The 26,330-nt window shown below is 39.9% G+C and overlaps 1 protein-coding gene across 3 annotated transcripts in view; it reads right to left on the reverse strand.

Moving 5' to 3' along the window:
- The window catches only part of angpt1 (angiopoietin 1), a 256,411-nt gene that overhangs the window by 141,444 nt on the left and 88,637 nt on the right, over positions 1 to 26,330 (reverse strand). For 2 of the 3 annotated variants that reach the window (XM_057827809.1, XM_057827811.1), the window contains one exon: positions 3,336 to 3,416. The exons of the other annotated variant lie outside the window; for it this stretch is intronic. In XM_057827809.1, coding sequence (XP_057683792.1) covers positions 3,336 to 3,416 — 81 coding nt within the window. The remainder of the gene's footprint in view (positions 1 to 3,335; positions 3,417 to 26,330) is intronic. 3 annotated transcript variants of the gene reach the window in all.

The following is a 26,330-nucleotide window of genomic DNA, read 5'->3' on the forward strand; positions in this document are numbered from 1 at the left end:
TTCTTTCTGTGAGAGGGATCCACGGATAGAAAGACTTGTAATTCTTAAACGATAAATGTGACTTTGTATATTGTGACTAAATATTGCCATCTAGTGTATTTGTTGAGCTTTCAGTAAATGATACTGTAGCCATTTAACTGTTCTGCCCAAATGTATGATGGGAAGTGCAACCATGACTGTACTTAGTGGTACCAATTGATATATCTTCTCTGCGTTGGGAAATAACATAGGGTGTTAAGATAAAGATCAATTACTACCTTTCTTCCCCACATTGCTTCACACGATACTTCTAATCATAGGGAGAGGGATTGTAAGTCTTTAGCCAATTAAAAAAAGGCTCCAAAGGCAGCCAAAATTCCCTCTACTCATTTTACGCTGCCTTTTAGTTCTATATATAGGCAAAACGGCGCCATTACAGATTGAACACGACAATGCGTGAGTGGGTCGTGCAGCGCATGCGTTAGTTGCGTTAAATATTTTAACGTGATAAATTTTTTTCAAAATTAATTACCGCCGTTAACGGGATATATTTAATAACCCTACCTTAAGCCTAAACTAAAGACTCTGGATGAGTGTAACATATTATGTCTGTAACGTTATATACAATTAGAAAACGATTTAATTTAAAAAAAATATATATATATATATATATCTTTAAAAAAGCCATGTCCGATATTTTTTGGCCGATTCCGATACTTTGAAAATGACGTGATCGGACCCGATCGATCGGGACATCTCTAAAAGTATACCTGTTATTTAAAAAAATACACACACACAAACATTGTAAGCAGTTACTCACAATGTTAGTCATTACTTGAGTTTTTATTTTTTATTTTCAACGACTATTTTTTTACTTGTAATTGAGTACATTTTTGGATGACTACTTTTACTTGAGTAATATTATTTAGAAGTAACGTTACTCTTACTTGAGTCAAATTTTTGGCTACTCTACCCACCTCTGATTAGAACTCTGTTTTTCTTACCATTACAGACGACTAGTAATACAAACAATTAATAAACTTTGTGCACACTCTTGCATTTTATGCATCCCCGCATTATATTTACATGCGTTTTTAACAGTATGTGCGAGCAGTGATATCCAAGAAAGCTCTCTGTGTGGGAGCTGACGGTTGGTGTGAACGAATGCGTGAGGGCGACCCAAGATAACAAAACCCCCTGAATACCCAGACTGTGTAAGACACAAAGCATGTGCAAATATCTCTTGGGGTCCTTGTCTTTGCTTGATGTACTCTGCTGGTGCTCGAAAATCTAGGAAGAAACAACGGTTTCCAAGGGGCACTGAGTCTTTGGACAGAATTGAAACCGACAAGCTGAACTGACAAAGTTAAAACTACAGATGAACATCGAGCTTACTCCAAATTTTATTGGACTGGAAGAGTTTTTGGATTAAAACTTGTTGCTGCATTCAACTACTGCAAATCATTTTTTTTCTTTTGGTGTGAGGCTTCTCGCACTGTGAATGTCCAGACTCAATACTGCTATAATCTGGAGCAATACTGTAATACAAAGATCCCTCGCTGCTTCGCGCTTCAAACTTCGCGCCCTCAGTCCATCGTGGATTTTTTTTTCCAATTAAAAATAATAATAATTAGGGCTGTCAAACGATTAAAATTTTTAATCGAGTTAATCACAGCTTAAAAATTATTTGTAATTAATCGCAATTCAAACCATCTATAAAATATGCGATATTTTTCTGTAAATTATTGTTGGAATGGAAAGACACAAGACGGATATATACATTCAACATACTGTACATAAGTACTGTATTTGTTTAAATCAACAAGATGGCATTAACATTAACAGTCTGTTAAAGCAATCCATGGATAGAAAGTCTTGTAGTTGTTAAAAGGTAATTGTTAGTACAAGTTAGAGAAATTTTGTATTAAAACCCCTCCTAATGTTTTCGTTTGAAAAAAAATTTGTCAAATTTTCAATCAAAAAATAAACTAGTAGCTCGCCATTGTTGATGTCAATAATTACACGATGCTCACGGTGCGTAAACCCATAAAATCAGTCGCACCAAAGCGCCAGCAGAGGGAGACAAAAAACACAAGTAACAAGTGGGCATGACACTGAGCTGTCATTTTAATCTGTTTGAGCGGGGCATACGCGTTAATTGCGTCAAATATTTTAACGTGATTAATTTTAAAAATGAATTACCGCCCGTTAACGCGATAATTTTTGACAGCTCTAATAATAATACTACAGCATTTCAGGGAGTCGGAATTAACCCTTTAAGTCAAGGGCGTATGTTTGCATAGGGATGGTAAGGACATAACACGAGCAACTTTTCAGGATGCTCAAATTGTCCTCACCAACCTTTAAGCAACTTATGTGCATGATATATTTAGTAATGTTATATAGATTATTTAGATTGTCTTCCGGTATGTTTTAAGGATAGAATTGACTCTACCATTATTAAGTGAATTATTTTCATTATGTTCAGTCTTACATTTAGTCAATTTTTTTTCCTTAAATGCATGTTTGATTGGCTGATGACTTCCACCTCCCACCCTCACACACACATGCACTCACAGCCTCGACAGAAATAAAACATGGATATTATACGTTTTTTACCGCCAGCAGCAGCCACTGTAGATAATTCAAAAAGGTGGATGTGGGGAACACACCATTATTTTTTATACTGAAAATCTGACCTGCATCAGAGTTAGCATAACATTAAGCGGTGTGAATTTTAGGGATGTACCATCTTAGGCACCCCACGATTCGATTCAATTACGATTCAGGGTGCTACGATTCGATTACTGAACGATGATCACGGTATTGACGATGATCGTGGTTATAGCCGTTATCGCGATTATCGATGACTCGTACATTACTAATTAATACAGTAGCCAAAAAAATGTACGTCCATTACTTAATTAAAATATCACAATGATTCAACAGGAACAACGGAAACATACCGATACAACAAAAAGCTGCCCTTAAGCTGCTTTTTTATTTATTTTTTATTTTACAAGGAAGTGCAAAAACATTAACCATTTTAAAGGGAGGACTTATTTCTCACAACAATACAATAAAATTTACACAGGTGGAATGAATTCCAAATTTTCTGGAAACAAAGAGTCTTTACAAATAAGACTTCTTTTAAACAATATACTTCTAGGTAGATTTCTGTACTATTTTGCATGTTTGTAGTGTTACCACTGTACTTAATCATGGTTTTACATGTTCTGCATATGAACTACACATTAGCGAATTAGCTAATTAGCTTATCGCTCGCCACTAACTATTAACATCTCAAAAACAACAACAATAAAGGCTAAACAGTACGGGAGGGTTCGTGTACTCACCTCTTTATAGATGCACACGGGTCTTAGCAACACACTCAAGACATTTTTTAATTGAAATGCCTGAAAACTACTGCTGCACATCTGAAAGACAAGGAGCAACGAATTATCTCTCTTCCCCTCTTGCTCTAAAAAATAACTTGCGCAGGTCGCGCTTCTGGTCCTGCCTGTCTCATACACAAATTTATTTTCCAGTCTTTTAAAAAGGAGTAAATCTCTCTCTCTCAGTAACCGGCAGCATTCCTCCATAACGGTGCCCGGGTGGCAGACATGTCTTGAATTTCGGTCTACTACGAGCGGCTACCATAAAGTTATGGGAGAAAATAATCGTTTTTGAACTTTTATGAATCGTAATCGAATCGTCATGTGTCGAATCGCGATGCATGTAATAATCGATTTTTTTGGACTTCCTCTAGTGAGTTTGCTAACCTTCAAAACTCGAGTAGGAAGCTGCTAAGAGAGAAGTGTCCTCCTGTATGTGTTTTCTACTGTTAACGTTAATTAAACTGTGATAAATGTAGTGAACCAAGGTTTACCCCCTTCTCCCCAATTTTCATTTAATTTATGTGATCTTAAAGGGTATGAAAACGCAAAGGGGGTGTGAGACATCAATAGAACCGTTATGTGCCAAGATAACAAACATTGATAAAGTTAACAAAAGAATCGTTCACATTAATGAGCAATTATCGAAAATAGATCGAAAATGACGAACATTTCCGAAAGTGTTCCGGAAACAGCCGAATGGGGCGGAGACGTCATAACAAGGAAACAAAAGGTCGAGGCAGGTACCATCGTTGTTTATCGACGAGAGAGTTGCGTTCGTGTTTTATCAAAAAAATCGCCAAAATGGTTCAAACCTGTCATGCCATGTGGTTTACAAATAGCCATTTGTCGCAATGTAGTACCCATTAGTTCCCGAACGCGAGAAAAAGAGCTGGACTGGGCAGACAATGAGTAAAGTTCGTCAGTGCTAAGAGGGCTAATTTTGCAGACCCAGCCTCCGGCACGGTTTTGTGTGGTGCGCATTTTACACCTGAAAGCTATACGAACTATGGGCAAATGAAATCAGGTTTTGCTAAGAAATTGCTGCTGAAAGCAGATGCGGTGCCCGGTGATAGAGGACGATGACTGGCTCTGATGAGACCACCTCACCACCCCAGGCAAAGCAAAGGAGGGAAATGGCCAGAGTGAGTACTTTTTCATAATAAAAAACATATCACGCATTGGATATAGGACTGCACACATGTATTAATTATCGCTCGTAAAATATTTGCCTATAGTGACGTCACGCACACAATATGCTACATTTCCGGCATCTCGGGGGCGGGTCCTTTTAGCTTGACAATCGACCTAATTTCTATCATTTTCTTGGTGTTGCGATGTGTGTAATTACACGAAGTGGCATGATATGAATTCAAAAGGCATGCGTTGATGGATAAATGATGGAATATTAGCATTTCCCCAGGTGTTGTCATACCCTTTAAATTAGCCCAAACGAGCTTTCATTTTTTTTGCTGAGTTTGGCTGTGCTTGTGGACAAAAGTAGTAGTGTTTTACCTGAAAGATGGGGCCGTTTTTGTTTTCTTTTTGTTATTCTCTGACTTAGACGTTTTTTCAGTTATATTTCATTTATTTATCTAGATGCTGTGTGGTAAATGTTTATTTTTGTCATTTCTGGATAGTTAAGAGATTTGAGTTTGTATTCATTGTGTATGTTGTATAGTTTAAGTTATGTTCAAATATTGCCATTTAAATTTGCTAGTAAAATCCAGACATTTATTCTAGAAGTTTTCAAAATGTTTCTTTAGTAGTTTTTGAAAACAAATGTGTATCACCTGAACCAATGCATATGAAAGTGAGTATAAGTCTATACAGGTTTGCTTTGCATTGATCATTTAGCCTATCAATTAACTAGGTTCATATTGAGCCAATCTGGTCTTATTAATGTCCCGTCCCCAGCAAAAAATGTACATGCAGGTACATGCTTTTATATCTTCCCTACCAATGTTGAGACCAAAATAACTATCCAAAAAGTCCAAAAAGTATTGTTTTTTGTTTAATGATGGAGGATATACTGCCCTCTGGTGGCAGCATTGGATCCGGCTGGACTGTCTTCTTATATGACTGAGAAGCAGACACAGACGTCTGACTATATGAAGGATAGCTGCGCTCTGGTTAGGCCCACATAAGGCTGTAAGTTGTTTCAGCTAATATATGTTTGTGTATGCATTTGTAATTATTATACTAATGGTGCAGTAGCAACCATTTGAGACTCATTTTCAGCAAGATCAGGGAGCTGGTGGTGGACTCTAGGAGAAACAGGAGGTCCCCTGCCCCAGTCGTCATCTAGGGGAGGTGGTGCAGAGGGTGGAGTCATACCAGTACCTTGGAGTCCACATTAATGATAAACTGGATAGGTCTCATAACACTGACACCCTCTTCTGGAGGGTTCAAGGGTTCTTCCTGAGGAGACTCAAATCATTTAACATCTGTGGTGGCCAGCGCCTTGTTTTTCGCTGTAGTGTGTTGGGGGAGCAGCCTCAAAGCAGGTGAGATAGGAAGACTTAATAAACTGGTGAGGAAGGCCCGCTCTGTGGTGGGGCTTGAGTGGGGCAGTCTGGAGACTGTGGCTGAGAGGAGGATGATGATCAATATCTGATGTCAAAGTAACCATGCCCAATCCCTGCTTCACCCTAATCCCTCCCATGTGACGTCTCTAACTAGAACAGAGACCAACAGAAAAAAAGGTCAGGACTTGGGTTGCGATGGTGTTAAACAATACAACAGCTTACGAAAGGTTAATGTGGGTTCATGGACAGGAACACTTACAGGAGTTCATGGTTATAGTGAAAGTAGAATAAGTGTCTGTTCAAAAATTCTATATAAACTATATAATTTGCTTATCCACAGTCTTGGCTAGCAACACTTGTTTATTAAATTCCCAAAAATATTTCTTTGCATCAGTGTAAATTAAAAGCCTGGGAATTATTTTACTACTGCACAACTGCCACTAGATGGCAGCAAATGCATCATACTACTACAGTGGTAGCTCGACATCCGATCGCTTCGACACACGATCTTTTCGACATCCGACGCAAAATTTGACTCGCTATCTGTTTCTATAGCCAACGACATGCTCGAAATACGACGACACGACAGCTCCACCTTGTGTGAGATATCAACTCAGGTTTCAAAAAGATTGGTATAGGTGGTGAAACAGGCAAAAAGGTGATGAATGATAGAGGAGGAGTGAAGTGACCGGGGAGGACAGTTAATACAGGGAAGATTGCGAGGGTAAGGGAGGTGCCAGGCCATGGAGTGCTTTAAACGCAATTACAAGAATCTTGTAATTGATTCTTAGTTTGACTGGGAGCCAGTGAAGTTGATGGAGGATGGGGGTGACGTAGTGTGTGATGTGGGTCCGAGAGATGTGGCGTGCTGCTGAGTTTTGGAGGAGCTGCAGTTTCTGGAGGGACTTATTTGGGAGACCGAAGAGCAGTGGCTTACAGCAATCGAGGCGGGAAGTGACTAGACTACAGACAAGAGTGGAAACTGTAAGGCGGGAGAGAGAAGGGAGGAGGCGAGAAATGTGGAAGTAGGCTGTTTTGGTGATGTCGTTGATATGGGAGTGGAAGGAGAGTGTGCTGTCGAGGATGACTTACAGTAATCGAGGCGGGAAGTGACTAGACTACAGGCAAGAGTGGAAGCGGTAAGGCGAGAGAGAGAAGGGAGGAGGCGAGAAATGTGGAAGTAGGCCGATCTGGTGATGTCGTTGATATGGGAGAGGAAGGAGAGTGTGCTGCCGAGGATGACACCCAGACTCCTAAGCTGAGTGGAGGGAGAGATAGGTACATTGTTGATGGTAATAGGAAAGTTAATGTCTTTTAAACAGTGGGTAAGGGGGGAGGGTGGAAGGGAAAAGGTTGGTTTTGAGGAAATGCAGAGCTGGTTGTCATCGTCGTAGCAGTGGAAGTGAATGTTATGTTTGCGGAAGATGGAACCAAGGGGGAGAATATGAATAATGAAAAGGAGCAGCCCCAGGACAGAACCCTGGGGCACGCCAGCAGAGACAGGGAGGGATTTGGATTTGTCGGACAGGTAGGAAGTGAACCAAGAATGGGGTGTCTGGGTGATACCAAGGGAGGACAGCCGGCCTAGAAGGATTGTGTGAGAAATGGTGTCGAAGGCAGCAGTGACATCAAGGACAAGCATTGATAATAACTCGGAGTCAGAAGCTATGAGGAGGTCGTTTGTAATTTTAAGCAAGGCTGTTTCAGTGCTATGGAGGGGACTGGATTGAAAGTGCTTGTAAATGTTATTGGTAATTAGGTGGTTATGGAGTTGGACTGCAACGGTAGTTTCAAGAATTTTGGAAATGAAAGGTGAGTTGGAAATAGGGCGGAGGTTCCTGAAATTAGTGGGATCCAAACCGGGTTTCTTAAGAATGGAGTGTGATGGAAGCAGTTTTGAGAGATGAAGGAACTGTACCGGATATGAGCGAGGAGTGAATGATATTAGTGATGAGGGGGACGATTGAGGGAAGACAGGTTTTGATGAGGGCAGAGGGAAGAGGATCGAGATGAAAGGTAGTGGGTTTGGATTTTGTAACGATGTCAAAGATAACCGGGATTGAAGGAAGGGTAAAACTGGAGAGGGTGCTGTTGAGAGGGACATGAAAGGGAATAGAGTCAGACCCAGAAACTTCATTTCACATATAGGATCAGCCCAGTTTGAGAATTTTCGGTAGGAATTTCACATTGAAATAAGTCAAGAAAATTCTTATTTTTTTTTTTTTTTTTTTTTTTTTTTTTTTTTTTTTAATGAGTTGTGAATATATTGCAACAATATGGGGTAAATTGGCTAGCAATATAGGGTTGAATGTTCTGAAAATAGCAATGAAGTCATTCTTTGCTAATGCCTTAATCATAGCATTTTTGTGTTACTATTTAAAATGACTACCGTATTTTTTGGACTATAAGTCGCACCTGTGTATTAGTCGCACCAGCCATAAAATGCCCAACGAAGAGGGGGAAAAAAACCTATATAAGTCGCACCGGAGTATAAGTCGCATTTTTGGGGGGAAATTTACTTGATAAAATCTAACACATAGAACAGATATGTCGTCTTGAAAGGCAATTTAGTATAAAAATACAATAGAGAACAACATGCTGAATAAGTGTACAGTATGATGTTACATGATGCATGAACAACGAAATGCGAATATACTGTCCTCACCAGGACGCTACGGCTCGGTCCTGGGTATAAAGCGAGCTAAACTCCCAAATGACGATGCTGGACATCCGTATAATTTGCTTTATTTTGGCCGTCGTTATGACACCATCATTTGAAGAGTGAAACTAAAAATAGAAATAATACAAATCAATTTTGTCCTCGATACTAAACAGGTTTGCATCATCGTAAATAAATGATAATTGGCTGCTATTACAGCAATGACAAAAACGGTTAGCATGTGTTTGCTAGCATTAGCACATCTTTCAAACAACCACACAACTGGCTCAAAGTGTCCGATCATGGGTGGAAAACACACAACAACAACACCGTGTTTCTCTTTTTCGCCCACTCGCTCAGACACTGCGTAGCTGTCCGTCGTCTTCTGGCTTGTGACCGCCCTTCTTCGCGTAAACAAGTGCGAGTGCGCCCCACTGGGGCGTGAAAGCGCCACAAATTAAAAGCATGCATTTCAATATAAAAAAGTCAATAATACAATTGAACACACATTGCCAAAGGCAGAACGCGAACGTGGCCAGAGCTATTAAGATAACTATAGCATAAAGAACATGCTAACAAGTTTACCAAATCATCAGTGTCACTCCAAAACACCAAAATAACATGTGAAATTATATCATAATGTGTTAATAATTTCACACATAAGTCGCACCCCCAGTCAAACTATGAAAAAACTGTGACTTATAGTCAGAAAAATATGGTACTTAGCATAAACATTATCTGGGTCATTAAAACAAGCAATTGTTAGATGTTAGCGTCAGTGTTAGCAGCTAATTGGAGGGACTCTCATACAAAAAAATGACCAAAAAATCCTTTATCCTTTCATCTAAATTGTTCTATTCACTCCAGTACATGTCTATGAACTACGTGCCAAGTTCACGTGTGCTGTAGTTATATGTAAACGGCTTGGGAGACCAAGAACAAAGACCCAAACTATCATTTGCTCAGCAGGGCTGATAACAGGTGCAGCCTTGTACTCCCTAAAAATGTTGCACATCATTAATTTTCCCAAGTCTTCTTAGTGCAATGCCATTAAACGTTAACCTTAACCTTGATAAGACTTCAGAGTCTAATGAAATAGCAGTGCAACATGTACCCTCATTCTAATCCCATACACAGACTAAGTTTATATAACATTCAATATCCACTGTATTGTATCATATATACAGTATAAAACCAATGTTACACCCTATCTAATGCACTAGATCCTTTTCACGCAACACATGCTATAGTTTAAACAGAATAAATATTTACTGAAAGCTGGAATGTCGCACAGCGACGAGTCAAAATTGAAGTCGTTTGAATGGAAAATTTTCTGTTTCTGTGCCATTTTTTTTTTATACTCACTGATGGTGAAACGATGATGTGGTACGTTTATAAAGGAGCCGTAGACTTCATAACCTATTGACATGACATGCTACTCTGTTAGCGAATGAGGTTAGCGGCCGCCTGACGTAAACAGAGCTCTTATGGTGAAAATTCTTGTGAATAAATGTTTAAATCCCCGAATTCTTCATAGATATTGATGTAAAACGGTCTCGATTCTTGGTTAAAAGCGGAAAAAAAATGTGCAGTTATCATTTATTTTACGTAAATATGTCGAAGTACAATGCTACTCTTTTAGCAAATGAGGTTAGCGGCCGCCCGACGTAAACAGAGCTTTTCTGGTGAAAATTCTTGAAAATAAATGTTTAAATCCTCGAATTCTTCATAGATATTGACTTAAAACAGTCTCGATTCTTGGTTAAAAGCAAAGAAACTGTGCAGTACGCGTTCATTTTACGTAAATATGTTGAAGTACAATGCTACTCTGTTAGCGAATTAGGTTAGCGGCCGCCTGATGTAAACAGAGCTTTCATGGTGAAAATTCTTGTGAATAAACGTTTAAATCCTCGAATTCTTTATAGATATTGACTTAAAACAGTCTCGATTCTTGGTTAAAAGCAAAGAAACCGTGCAGTTAGCATTTACTTTACATAAATATGTCGAAGTACAATGCTACTCTTTTAGTGAATGAGGTTAGCGGCCGCCTGACGTAAACAGAGCTTTTATGGTGAAAATTCTTGCGAATAAATGCTTTAATCCCTGAATTCTTCATAGATATTGACTTAAAACAGTCTCGATTCTTGGTTAAAAGCAAAGAAACTGTGCAGTACGCGTTTATTTTACGTAAATATGTCGAAGTACAATGCTACTCTGTTAGCGAGTTAGGTTAGCGGCCGCCTGATGTAAACAGAGCTTTCATGGTGAAAATTCTTGTGAATAAACGTTTAAATCCTCGAATTCTTTATAGATATTGACTTAAAACAGTCTCGATTCTTGGTTAAAAGCAAAGAAACCGTGCAGTTAGCATTTACTTTACATAAATATGTCGAAGTACAATGCTACTCCTTTAGCGAATGAGGTTAGCGGCCGCCTGACGTAAACAGAGCTTTTATGGTGAAAATTCTTGCGAATAAATGCTTTAATCCCTGAATTCTTCATAGATATTGACTTAAAACAGTCTCGATTCTTGGTTAAAAGCAAAGAAACTGTGCAGTACGCGTTCATTTTACGTAAATATGTCGAAGTACAATGCTACTCTGTTAGCGAATTAGGTTAGCGGCCGCCAGATGTAAACAGAGCTTTCATGGTGAAAATTCTTGTGAATAAACGTTTAAATCCTCGAATTCTTTATAGATATTGACTTAAAACAGTCTCGATTCTTGGTTAAAGGCAAAGAAACCGTGCAGTTAGCATTTACTTTACATAAATATGTCGAAGTACAATGCTACTCTTTTAGCGAATGAGGTTAGCGGCCGCCTGACGTAAACAGAGCTTTTATGGTGAAAATTCTTGCGAATAAATGCTTTAATCCCTGAATTCTTCATAGATATTGACTTAAAACAGTCTCGATTCTTGGTTAAAAGCAAAGAAACAGTGCAGTACGCGTTTATTTTACGTAAATATGTCGAAGTACAATGCTACTCTGTTAGCGAGTTAGGTTAGCGGCCGCCTGATGTAAACAGAGCTTTCATGGTGAAAATTCTTGTGAATAAACGTTTAAATGCTCGAATTCTTTATAGATATTGACTTAAAACAGTCTCGATTCTTGGTTAAAAGCAAAGAAACCGTGCAGTTAGCATTTACTTTACATAAATATGTCGAAGTACAATGCTACTCTTTTAGCGAATGAGGTTAGCGACCGCCTGACGTAAACAGAGCTTTTATGGTGAAAATTCTTGCGAATAAATGCTTTAATCCCTGAATTATTCATAGATATTGACGTAAAACAGTCTCGATTCTTGATTAAAAGCGACAAAAAAAAAAAAAAAAAAAAAAATCGTGCAGTTAGCGTTTTGTTTTACGTAAACGGCGAACTATGATGCCAATGGAGTAGAGGCTGATTTCCCCCATTGATTTTTTTACACTACATTTAAAAATGCATGCATAGTAAAAAAGTATAACAATTACCTTGAATTCTCGAACAAAGCACTTCTGTGACAATCCTGTTTGTATGCGGTACAGTTTTTGTACTTCTTCAAAAATCCAAGCTTAAATCTGGATGAAGCTCAGCCCCATATAGTAAGGCGTGACGTAAAGAATGACGAAGTGTCAGGTCAATAGGGTTTTGAAGTCTATGAAGGAGCATCCCAAGCAAATGCCTCCTGTTTGCGTACCAGATTGTTTATGTTTTATGTCTATTTTACAAGTTATATTCCCCATAAATTACTGCAGCAAAATCAATCTGAAATTTTAAGTCTATTGAGTCGGGAGTTCGTTACAAGCCCTTCTGTTGTGACTTTCTTCAACCCCAGCAGCTTCCCAGAAGCTAATCATGTATTTTGTAGCCAATTTTGGTCCGTTTAAACGGTCGTTCCCAAAAACAACATTGTCGCAATCATATTTGGCCATTAAGACGTCACACGAGCCCTGTTTGCAATTTCTAATCATAAAATTCAGTGTGCGAACATTAGTGTAAACAAAATACGACCTTTGTTGCAGCAAAACTTGCAGGCTGAGAAGGCCGGTCGGGGGTTTGGCACAAGTTGTGCGTCTAGTCTCGCTGAATAAACACACAGCAGTGTCGATCAGCGGGGCACGAAAACATAGATATGGAACCTTAATCGTGCTTTTTGCTTTCATGCCATTTAACCATTCTGATCTCAAAGTGATGCTTGTTAAGTTACTCAGATTCAATGTTATGACTGATTGCATTGTAACATGAACAAACAATGGACCTTGATCTTTTGTGCGATTAAAGCGAGGTGAGGGCACATATAGCACTCATACGGGCAGTGGCGCTTCTAGGATTTTTCTGGGGCCACATATAACGAGGGGTGAAGGTGGCGAGAATTTCTTGCCGGAACTCCCCGACGCGAAGGTCGCCACGGAGCCAGAAATTTTATTTATTTCTTCCTTTCATTTTTTTTTTTTTTTTTTTGGGGGGTGGGGGGGGGGGGTGTCAAACCTCTTTAACTACTGAAATGCAAAGAAAACTTTTAGCACAGTTATTTCTATAACACATACAAAAACTGATTTTCATTCAAAATTGTATTTTTTCAATGATTTGCAAAATAAAAGTTAAGTAAAAGCAATAACCCCAACCTCCAGCTCCTAATTTTTATTTTCCCTCATTTTCCTCGCATACTAAATTCCAATTTTTGCTCAATTTTCACTACTTAAGAACATAGGATGTATATTAAAATTGAAGTTAAGGTAACATTTGTTTATGTATATATATATATATATTATTTATTTATTTTTTTTTTTACGGACTTTCAACTCCCTCCACAGATTTTCTATGGGGTTGAGATCTGGAGACTGGCTAGGCCACTCCAAGACCTTGAAATGCTTCTTACGAAGCCACTCCATTGTTGCCCTGGCTTTGTGTTTGGAATCATTGTCATGCTGAAAGACCTAGCCGCGTCTCATCTTCAATGCTTGCTGATGGAAGGAGATTTTCACTCAAAATCTCTCGATACATGGCCCCATTCATTCTTTCCTTTACACAGATCAGTTGTCCTGGTCCCTGTGCAGAAAAACAGCCCCAAAGCATGATGTTTCCACCCCCATGCTTCACAGCGGGTATGGTGTTCTTCGGATGCAATTCAGTATTCGTTCTCTTCCAAATACGAGAACCTGTGTTTCTACCAAAAAGTTCTATTTTGGTTTCATCTGACCATAACATATTCTCCCAGTCCTCTTCTGGATCATCCAAACGCTCTTTAGTGAACCGCAGACGGGCCTGGACGTGTACTTTCTTCAGCAGGGGACACATCTGGCAGTGCAGGATTTGAGTCCCTGGCGGCGCATTGTGTTACTGATAGTAGCCTTTGTTACTGTGGTCCCAGCTCTCTGTAGGTCATTCAAGAACTTGCACAATTACTGGTTGACTAAATACTTATTAACACCACTGTATTTTGTTGTTTTACATCTCCTCATATTTATTCTTCAACACATTAAATGTTCCTGATCCAATTACTCGACTATTTGCACTAACTAATTGATGGATTAATCGATTACTAAAATAATCGATAGCTGCAGGCCTGATTTTGAGTTACTTCAGATTCATTTTGGGACTTTCCCGGGTCAATTCCTGTTCAATAACCCAAAACCAACAGGAAGTGAGCCGTAAATGCCCGAAAATCAAGAAAAAAATGAACCAGAAAATTCCCCAAATCAACAGATAAATGTTATAAATGTTATCGTGAGCGTTGTATCTCAAATCGTATTGTATCATGAGGTACCCAGAGGTTCCCACCCCTAGTCAGGAACTACAACATAATGAAAAACAGTCTGATAATCAGAACTAAACATGTCATTATTCTGTCATGATTGATGAATTGACTCCTTTTAAAAAGAGATTATTTTTTTTGCCCTCTTCACTTACAAATTTGACCTTATCGGTTTCATGTCAGCAAAGTAGTTCAAGGGTGGACAGGTGCCGTAAACTCGGCCACTTGATGTGTATGTTTAACGGAATTCTGTCGCATAAAATAAAGCCAACGGCGTTCAAATGGTTTACATCATGTCACCTCGTTGTATGGGTCAGAGGGCCAACACTAAACACAATCAACGATTGGTCCGCTTCTCTTGCCTTTAGGACATGCAAGTCACGGTCCTCGGCGCTTTTCCAAGCATGTGTCTGTGAACGTGTCACGCTTCGAAGCTGCTGTTACTAAGTCAAAATAAATGGAAACTAATTTAGCAAACGGGGGGGGGGCAAAAGCACCGCCACATGGTACTTGACCTCTGAGACCCATGGGGTTTGACCAACTTGATGATTTCTCCGGTGTTGTTTGTTGCTTTTAGTGTTCCAAAAGTTGAAAGAGCTGCAGCTCTGTCCATTATGTACAAATGGGAGGACAGCTGGGCCGGTGCTAACTTACATCGATCCTCTTCAGTGTGTTTCTTTCTGAAACATCTGACTGAGGTTCAAGGTATCAAAACATGGACTGTCAAACCCTCTGTAGTTGATGACCTTGCACTTGTATATGAAAATCTGGATCCAATAAATAGATACTTAAATTTGAAACAAAGTACATTGAAAAATTTGTTGTTTTCATAGCAGTCAATCCGTCCAAACATTTTGCCAGAGAACCAGGATTCTACATCGATCATTGAGGAGGAAAATTGTGTCTTCATTCTTCTAGTGAAAGCCTTTAACCTTATGCCTTTTAGCAGACAATTGGACTTGAGTACAGGGACTCGGACTTGAGTCGACAAATGTTGTGGTGCTGTTACTTCAGCAAGCTGTGATCTCCAACTCTCACAGGAGCGGTTCGCAGCTGAGTGTGAAGCAGTCGGGATGGAGCTCAGCAACTACAAATCAGAGACCGTGGTCCTCAGTTGGAAGAGGGTGGTGTGCCCTGAGGATGAGATCTTGCCCCAAGTGGAGGAGTTCAAGTATCTTTGGGTATGTTCACGAGAGAGAGTAGGAAGGGTCTGCAGTGATGCGGACTCTGCACTGGTCCGTTGTGGTGAAGAAGGAGCTGAGCCAAAAGGCAAAGCTCCCAATTTACCAGTCAATCTACGTTCCTACCCTCACCTCAGCTCGTGACCGAAAAAACAAGATCCCAGATTCAAGCAGCAGAAATGACTGTCCTCTGCATGGTATCTGAGCTGTACCTAAGAGATAGGGTGAGAAGCTCGGTCATCCGAGAGGGACTCTGGGTTGAGCTGCTACTCCTCTGCATTGAGAGGAGCCAGCTGAGGTGGCTCGGGCATCTGATTCAGATGCCTCCTGTATGCCTCCCTGGAGAGGTGTCCCGGGCATGTCCCACCAGCTGGACGTCCCTCGGACGACCCAGGACACGCTGGAGAGACTATGTCTCTCGGATGGCTTGGCAACGCCTTGGGATCCCGCAGGAGGAGCTGTTTGAAGTGGCTGGGGAGAGGGAAGTCTGGGCTTCCCTGCTAAAACTGCTGCCCCTGCGACATGACCCCGGATTAAGCGATTATGATAGGTGGATGGATGGATGGATGGACATGACCCCGTGGGTTTTGATGGACGGACGGATGGATGGACGGTCGGTCAGTCGGTCAGTTCTCTTGACTTGTACTGGCCAGAAAAGCCAAGTGGCACTGCTTTAGACTTTCCAGTGTTTTAAGAGAATGCTCGCCATTTGAAAGCTAATGCTAACGCGAATACGACACTAGTGCTAGGAGTTACATTTAACGTCTGATAATCACTCATTACAGACCTTTAAAGGCTAAAGCAGCATTGCATGTTCTCTCTTTTGCCAAGATAAGAAAACAAATCTTACCGTGTTTCCAAACAAGCAAAATGGAGCGCAGCCTAGCTTGAAACACATGCTAAACTCCGGTAAGGAGCGTGAGGGAGCGGCACAGCACGTCTCACATAAGTGACACGAGCCAAACACTGCTCTGATGTAAGCTGACCTACTCCACGAACAAAATGAAAATGTCAGGCATTGTGAACATATGACAAAAACGATGTCGAATTGTTGTCTCCTCGTCTTCTCGTCAGACGAAAACTGGCATTCGTCTCGTTATGTTCTAGTCTTCCAAGCCATGTTTTAGCTCGTCGTTATCGTCACTGTTGACGAAAACAACACTGTTTTTAACAATTAAACTTTTGCACACTATTTAATAACACTTTTCATAACTGATGTTTAATTCCGTTTTACGGGAACTTCCAACTCAGTCATTCTCACGCTACGAATAGAACATTTTTGCATTTTCTTCACACAAAGTCAAGTTCCTTTCTATTGTAAATCAGCTTTTCAATAGGTTGCTAGCATCCTCACAGAATAAAAACAAACGTTAGGGTCCATTGCCAAATATGATGGCACATGTTTTCCATACCGCTCTGTCGATTTCATAAAAACACCAAAGATTCATGTTGGTTGGCAATTTAACATTTGTCATAAGTTTTTCTAATGACGCCAGATTTCAGGATTTCTGTGGTCTATCTGAGAATGCAGCATACATATGCATTGTAGACTGGTAATTAACACCAAATGTTTGTAGCGGAGAACTTTCTACATCATCTATTGCATCAATTGCTTGTCCGTCACTATGTAGGACACAGGAATCGAGCCCGTTTTCACCATTATGCTCAACTCCTGCTGCTTTTTATGTTTCTCCGTTTCATTCCTCCTCTTACTTCAGTGATTGAGATGTTTTTGACTAAACACCTTCATATGCAGAGTCGTGGCTGCCAGAAAAGCTCCCCACACATGGAGATTGGTCCGGCATTATAGCCTCTCAGGGGCTTATTAAATCCCACTTGGCTTGTCAAGGCTATTTATGTGGATTATACGGAACACCACTCTCAGAGAGATAGGTGCTAATCCTAAAGTGCCCAGTGTGGAGGTGAATTCCCAAGTCAGGAGAGTTAGTTAGGACTTTAGGCTTTTTTCAGGAGTCCCTTTTGGGACGTTAAATCCACTTTCATACGCACCTTCGATACGGACCATGTGGGCTATGTGATTTCTGTCATGTTGAAATGTATTGGGAATTAGAAAATGCAATAACATTGAAGTTACTTGCAAAGAATACTGTCATGGTATAGCATTTGAGGAGTGATTTATTTTGAGTATTAAACTGGATTTCAGAATAGTCCAGCGGGAGGCCATGATTTTTAAGGATGGTATTTAATTGGCTTAAAACCACAGCGATAGTGGTTAAAACTAGGGCTGTCAAACGATTAAAATGTTTAATCGAGTTAATTACAGCTTAAAAACTAATTAATCGTAATTACTCGCAATTCAAACCATCTATAAAATATGCCATATTTTTCTGTAAATTATTGTTGGAATGGAAAGATAAGACAAGATGGATATATATATATATATACATTCAACATATGGTACATAAGTACTGTATTTGTTTATTATAAGAATAAATCAATAAGATGGCATTAACATTATTAACATTCTGTTAAAGCGATCCATGGATAGAAAGACTTGTAGTTCTTAAAAGATAAATGTTAGTACAAGTTTTAGAAATTTTATATTAAAACCCCTCTTAATGTTTTCGTTTTAATAAAATTAGTAACATTTTTAATCAAAAAAATAAAACTAGTAGCCCGCCATTATTGATGTCAATAATTACACAATGCTCATGGGTGCTTAAGCCCATAAAACCAGTCACACCCAAGTGCCAGCAGAGGGCGACAAAACTCCAAAAAAACACAAGTAACAAGTTGGCATTGCACTGCACTGTCATTTTAATGTGTTTGAGCGGGGAATGTGCGTTAATTGCATCAAATATTTTAATGTGATTAATTTAAAAAATTAATTAAAGCCCGTTAAAGCGAAAATTTTGACAGCCCTAGTTAAAACATGATAATCTATAGCTGAAAGACAGCTTCATTTTGTTTGTTTTAAAGTTCAGAATTCAGTTTTTTTCTCAGATCAAATTTGCAAACAATTTATTGAGAAAATTGGCTTGGGTGACAATTCCTTTCACCTAAAGTGGGGAAGGCTTGATTTTTTTTTTTTTTTTTTTTTTTTTTATTCCTTAGTTTACATTAAAATTTCACAGCATAGACTTCATAATGATTGACAGGTCAGATTCCACCTTCACTGCGCCACACCTTTAAGTTAGGGGTCGCCCTACAGACTACTTTAGTTATTCGCAGTTGGTCACAGAGTCAACACATGCAGTGATCCAACACCTGATTTAGGATTGAAAAAGTACGAAATCTGTACCGCATACAAACAGGAAGGATTGTCTAAGGAGTGATTTGTTCGAGGATTCAAGGTAATTAATATATTCTTCGTTGTGAAACGTAAAAAAAATCAATAGGAGAAATTAACCGCTACGGACTATCACCATTCTTCAACATATTTACGTAAAGCAAATGCAAACTGCCCGTTTTTTTTTTTTTGCTTTTAAACAAGAATCGAGACTCTTTTGCATCCATATCTATAAAGAATTCAGGGGTTTAAGCATATATTCACAGGAATTTTCAACTGAAAAAGCTCTTTGTTTACATAGGGCGGCTGCTAATTTCCTTACAGACTAGCCTCATCGTTCGCAATATTTACGTAAAATAAATGCTTTCTGCACTTTTTTTTTTTTTTTTTTTTTTTGCTTTTAACAAAGAATTGAGGCTGTTTTACGTCCATATCTACAAAGAATTCAGGGATTTAAGCATATATTCACAAGAATTTTCAACGGAAAAAGCCATTGTGACAGCCCCCATACCACAACAAAGCTGAGAGACTAGCATCATTCCTCGACATAGTTACGTAAAATAAATGCTACCTGCACGTTTTTTTGCTTTTAACCAAGAATCGAGACTGTTTTATGTCCATATCTATAAAGAATTTAGGGATTTAAGCATTTATTCACAAAAATTTTCACCGGAAAAGCTCTGTTTACATATGGTGGCCGCCATTGTGTAACAGACTAGCATCGTACTTCAACATATTTACATAGAGCAGTGATGTTTTGGGGCTTTCGTTGGGCGAAATGGACTTTCAACTCCCTCCTCACCCCGTGGCGTCAAAATGATAACAAGAATGGGGAGCAATAATCCAAGAACCACACGGGGGGACCTAGTGAATGACCTACAGAGAGCTGGGACCACAGTAACAAAGGCTACTATCAGTAACACAATGCACCGCCAGGGACTCAAATCCTGCACTGCCAGACGTTTCCCCCTGCTGAAGAAAGTACAAGTCTAGGCCCGTCTGCGGTTCGCTAGTGATCATTTGGATGATCCAGAAGAGGACTGGGAGAATGTGGTATGGTCAGATGAAACCAAAATAGAACTTTTTGGTAGAAACACAGGTTCTCTTGTTTGAAGGAAAAAGAATACTGAATTGCACCATACCCACTGTGAAGCATGGGGGTGGAAACATCATGCTTTGGGGCTGTTTTTCTGCAAAGGGACCCGGACGACTGATCCGTGTAAAGGAAAGAATGAATGGGGCCATGTATCGAGAGATTTTGAGTGAAAATCTCCTTCCATCAGCTAGGGCATTGAGGATGAGACGTGGCTGGGTCTTTCAGCATGACAATGATCCCAAACACACAGCCAGGGCAACAAAGGAGTGGCTTAGTAAGAAGCATTTCAAGGTCCTGGAGTGGCCTAGCCAGTCTTCAGGTCTCAACCCCATAGAAAATCTGCGGAGGGAGTTTAAAGTCCGTGTTGCCCAACGACAGCCCCAAAACATGGAGATCTGCATGGAGGAATGGGCCAAAATACCAGCAAGAGTGTGTGAAAAGCTTGTGAAGAGTTACAGAAAACGTTTGGCCTCCGTTATTGCCAACAAAGGGTATACAACAAAGTATTGAGATGAACTTTTGGTATTGACCAAATATTTATTTTGCACCATGATTTGCAAATGAATTCTTTAAAAATCAAACACTGTTATTTTCTGCTATTTTTTTTTCCGCATTCTGCCTCTCATGGTTGAGGTTTAACCATGTTGACAATTACAGGCCTCTCTAATATTTTCAATTGGGAGAACTTACACAATTAGTGGTTGACTAAATACTACCTAGTTCCCATGCAGTGTACTCACTTTTGTGTCCAGGGGTTTAGATATTAATGGCTATATTTTGAGTTATTATGAAGGGAAAATAAATCAACTCTATTATTCAAGCTGCACACAGACTACTTTTCATATTGCCAAAGTGTAATTTTGTCAGTGTTGTCCCATGAAAGGATTTACTAAATATCTGCAGAAATGCTAGGGGTGTACTCACTTTTGTGATACACTGTATCTATGTGTCATTGTGCCGTCGAGCTGTGGGGATTTGCATTATAACACACGGGCACTTTTATTTCCAATACAAAAACTCCAACACACACTGTAGGTTAACTTTAACGCTGTCTTTGTATTAGCCTAGTAGTCAGGGATAGAAATCGAAATCCGATTCCAATTCCGAACCAGTTCCTAGTGTTTCGAGGCCTCGACACGACAATGAAAAAGCCTTAACGATCCCTTTAACGAGTCCTAAAGACGCATATTGCGTCGTGACTGTCTTGTTGTCCAGACGCATCAAACTAGCATCGCGCCAAGAACCACCCGCTCCAAAGTTTGGCTACACTTCACCAGGAAAGAGGGTGAAAATGAAAGGTTATGATGGTTTAGCTTGGCATTGCAGCTGTAAACATAACAATGACAGCACAGAGGTTCAAACGCTCGAAAGTGTGTCTTCACTTCACGAGGAAAAATTACAACAACACAACTTGCAATCATTGCAAGGTGGAGATAACTGCGTCGGGAGGGAATTGACTGCACTGTCATCACCGAGACAGCTATACAGCTAGCTAAACTCCGAAATGACGATACAAATGACGTTGGTATAATTTGCTGACTTTATTCAACCATCACTTGAAGAGTGAAACTAAAAATAGAAATGAAACAAATCAATTTTGTCCCCAAAAACAAACAGGTTTGCATCAACGTAAATCAGCGATGATTAGCTGCTAATTCAGTAATAACAAAGCGGTTAGCATGCGTTCACTAGCATTAGCACATCGGTCAAACCACTACACAACTGGATTTAAGTGTCCGATCGCGAGTGGAAACACACAACAACAACAACACAAAAGATGATACATACAGGTGTTTCCTCTGTAGATATTTTACAAACATTAAGAAAGAACGTAGGGTCGTACCAGTGCTTCCCTCTCTCACTAACTCGCTCACTCGCTTGGATGCGGCATTTCTTCTTCTTTGCGTGTAAGCGCGCTGTTCTTCACGTGAGTGCGTTCTTCTTTGCATGAGGAAGCGCAAGGGCGCCCCCACGTGAGCGTGAAAGCACCATAAAAACTAAAAGGCATGCATTTCAATATACTAGTAAATAATACACTTTAACAGGGGTCCCCAAACTACGGCCCGCGGGCCGAATACGGCCCACCTCGACATTTGGTCCGGCCCCCTGAACAATACCAGAGAGCATTTTGATTTTTTTTTTTTTTTTTCTCAATAGTGTTATTTATTTTCTGGCCTTTTTCTGTGAAGAACTCAGAGAGGGTTATTTGGTTATTATCTATTTGCCATAATTTCCCGAATATAACGCGCACTTTTTTTCCCCCCCAAATCAACTTGTAAAATCATGATGCACATTATAAACGGGTGCATGGATGGAAACGGAAATATGTATATATTACATATACTGTATATATAAACCGATTTTTTTTTTTATTGACACGGCCACGTTGTGTTGAAGAAACATATGCGGCGACCCGTTGCCGGTACGTGACGTCACCATTTTGTTTCGGTAATACTTCACTGTAATCGGCCGAATGATTTAGTCCGTGTTAAATTCTGCTTTTTTAACTCTTCATAATGCACAGAATTTAGTTTCTTGAACTCATTTGAGTCAACGTTTATTGCAGCTCCGCAACTCGTCTCGCACCATAACAAATGTGAGCACACCGACTTCCTGTGTCCGTCAACTATATCTGTCCCTCAGGAAACTCGAACCCAAATAACAATAGTTCCTATTACTGTCGTGTTGAAAGCGATGAGCTCTCACGGATTTCCGACTTACGTTCTCACTTTAATTTTACCGTATCAATCAATGGAAGAAACATTTATTCATCATGAGAAAACGAGCAAGTTATACAGCAGCCTTTAAAAGAAAAGCCACATCTGTTTTCTTTTCTCCTAGATTCTGGTAAGTTGAAGAAGTTGTCAATTCATTTACCGTAAATATTGTCAGTTTATGGTAATGTTTTGAACTACCAATGTGCTATGCTTGTGCTGTGTTTCACCAGTCAGTAAAATGACATTTCTGTATCTGTACACGAGCTCTGTTTTCTTGTATTCTTCTATTTATTGGTGCTAAAATTAGGGTGCGCGTTATAAACGGGTACAATAATTTTCCCTAGATTTTACAAGTAAATTTGGGGTGCGCATTATACACGGGTGCGCCTTATATTCGGGAAATTACGGTGATTATTAGTGTTCTTATCATTAATTATTATATTATTTTTTAAATTTTATTTACTTTTGTTCCGTGAGGTATCCAGAAAGGGTTATTTGATTGTGGCATTCGGAAAAACAATAATTTTTTTACATTTAGGCACTCCTGCAATCGTCACACTTTTTCTGTTACAAATTGACCCCGGCCCCTCATCAGAGAAGGGAAAAGTTATGTGGCCCTCACAGGAAAAAGTTTGGGGACCCCTGCAAGTTTAACACATATTGCCAACGGCAGACCAACGACCTATATGCCAGTATATACCAATATTTTTTTATTTCTATTAGAAAAATGTTTCAGTAAAATGTTACACATTCTTGTGCATTTGCCACTTATTGCCACAGTTAATATTGAGGCTTTGGGCCTCTTTTGACCTTGTTGTGAGTTTGTAAGGTTGTGACTTCTGATTAAACAAACTCAATGCCAATCAAAACGTTTGTTCTTCTTTTTCTCCGAATTAGAATCGATAAAGAATCGAATCGTTAAGCAATATCGATAATGGAATCGGAATCGTAAAAATCCTATCAATTCCCAACCCTACTTGTAGTAGTAAGATGTAAACCAGCAAGCCTGCGTGTACTGCCATTGTGCATGCCATGAATGGAGAACAAACGCGAGCATGACAAATTTGGACTGAAACGGCTGTTTTTGGATGGTAAAAACAAATTAAGATACTCAGCACCCCCTGCTTGGAGTGACTTCCAGCACCCCTGGCCTGCCCGGAGTCTGAACGCAGCCTAAGGCTACGTTCATACTACAGGTCTTAATGCACGAATCCGATTTTTTCGTGTTTTTCCGACTCGAGTGAGGCATTAACTTGACGGTCTGAACGTGACAAGTCGCATAGAACTGGACCATTTCAAATCCGATCTGGGTCACTTTCGTATGTGGTCTAAATCCGATCTGGGCCACATTTTTCCAGACTGTCGCGGCGGTCTGTACTGTCCAGTCCCGCAAATCGGTTTTAATGCAGCAATTACGTCATCAAATAGCAAGAGAGTCGTTACCGTAGCGATGCACCTGTGCGTTATTAGCGCCTAGCTTGCAGTGAACACGGCTTTTGGGGAAAGGCTGAGTTTGACAACAGTCATAAAAAATAAAAATGGGTTGAGGATAAGCCTGAGAATGCTCAGTTTTCTCTCTGTTCCAAGTGAGCAATATTTCAACATTGCCTCCACGGCCGAAAGTCGAGACAAACTGCCCGTATGTGTGTGTGACGTGCACGGACAGTGCGTGCATGCTATCGATCCATATAAACTTTGAATATAAGCCTAAACGGGGATTATTTATGTCTGTTATTTGTGTCCACCTTTTGAAAAGCAAAATATGATATCCCTGGAATGACGGATGACGTCTGTCATTTGTTTTGATGCTTCTGCGCATGCGGGTCTTCTTGCTTAGCGCGTGTCGGACTGCGAATTAGTGCGCATGCGTAATACTTGAACGGTCTCAATGGATAAAGGCAGTCTGAACGGGCACGCCAAAAAAACGGATATGACAAAAAATCGGATTCGTGCATTAAGACCTGTAGTATGAACGTAGCCTAATAGTACAAGGATTCAGCAAAATTATGCGCCATTTGGAGATCCATGTTTTACTCTGTGCCATTCAAGGTATTTTTGTACTATTTGACCTTTCAGGCATGCCTCTGCTTCTGAAAAGGGAGCTGTCCTTTAATGCTGCTTCAACTGTCAAGCTCATCTCAGATAAAGGGCCTTTCATCTCCATGTACAGTGTACGTACTATCCTGCTCTCTTCAAATCATATCCAAAGAATTCCCACATATTGTTGAGTAGCAATGAGCCCACTTGGGTGTTTAAGATTATCAATCTAAAGATGGAGACGAAGTTCAGGCTCTTTTCATGTCCGAACTCCCGCCTTGAGGCTTATGTCAATGAGGTGTCGGGAGATTGTGTCCACACACAAACTCTTCTGTTACTGTAAGGGATTAATTTTGTCTCATATCTGCTGAAAGGGTGTCAGAACAGCAGCCTTTACAGGAGAGTGTCATGACTGTCTTTTCACTCGCTTGCACCCTCTATTTTTACCAAGCACTGACAGCTGGACAGTGTACCAACGCATGGAAGATATTCTGACAGGTCAAATGCCGATACATTCTGATCATAGTGCAGCGAATTGAATTAATTATAAATAACGCAGAATCTTGCAGAAAAACAACTGTTTAGTGATGCATTCCAGTTGCTTCATGGCAATGGCCAAGCGACTACCAGTGAGGAAACAGTATTTAAATTAAAATATTGACCTCTTTGCATGAACGATGTTATGATTGGAGGAAAAAATGCAAATGATGTTGCCACGTGGAATTTGGAACACTTTATAAAGCTACGTTATCACTAGAAACTAGAAAATGAAATTTCTGGAGAAATTACTATGGGGATTTGCTGTGGTAGATACAGGTGTTAGTAGGCCTGTCGCGATAACTAATTTTAGTGGGCAATAAATTATCTCATGAATTATTGTCATATGCGATATTATTGTGCGCCCCCCCCCCAAAAAAAAATTGGGGGGGAGCGTTTTTTAATTTATTTATTGTCATCATCATCGGTATCATTGACAGTTGAAAGATGTGATATGAGCAACCCGAAAAAAACGAAGAAAAGACAAGGGCTGACGAGAGAAGCATATGCTTATCAAGTCCCGTCCCCCAAATGACCTGATATGACCAGGATGTGTCTCCCAAATGTCCCCAGATCAACAGGAAGTGACCTGATAGTGTCCCCCGAAATGTCCCCAAACCAACCTGAGCAGGGCTTCTAGTTTCTTTTAGTGTTTCTGAATGCTAAAGAGTTGCACTTTTGAACTAATTCCAATATTTTAGTATATTCTGCATTATAAAATGTCCCCAAATCAACAGGAAATGACTAGATATCACTAGGACAAGCCCCCAAAATGTCCCCAAATGACCTGATATTACTAGGCCACGCCCCCCAAATGGCCACAAATGACCTAATATGACCAGGCCACGCCCCTCAAATGACCTGATATTACCAGGACACGCCCCCAAATGTCCCCCAAATTGCCTGATATGACAAGGACACGCCCCAAAATGACATGGCATGACTAGTAGACGCCCTCCAAATGTTCCTTAATGACTTTATATGACTAGGACACGCCCCCCAAATGAACTGATATGACAAGGATGTGTCTCCCAAATGTCCCCAGATCAACAGGAAGTGACCTGATAGTGTCCCCGAAATGTCCCCAAACCAACCTGAGCAGGGCTTCTAGCTTCTTTTAGTGTTTCTGAATGCTAAAGACTTGCACTTTTGAACTAATTCCAATATTTTAGTATATTCTGCATTATAAAATGTCCCCAAATCAACAGGAAATGAC

This window comes from Corythoichthys intestinalis, chromosome 22 (genome assembly GCF_030265065.1).
Source record: "Corythoichthys intestinalis isolate RoL2023-P3 chromosome 22, ASM3026506v1, whole genome shotgun sequence".
NCBI classification, from domain to species: domain Eukaryota; kingdom Metazoa; phylum Chordata; class Actinopteri; order Syngnathiformes; family Syngnathidae; genus Corythoichthys; species Corythoichthys intestinalis.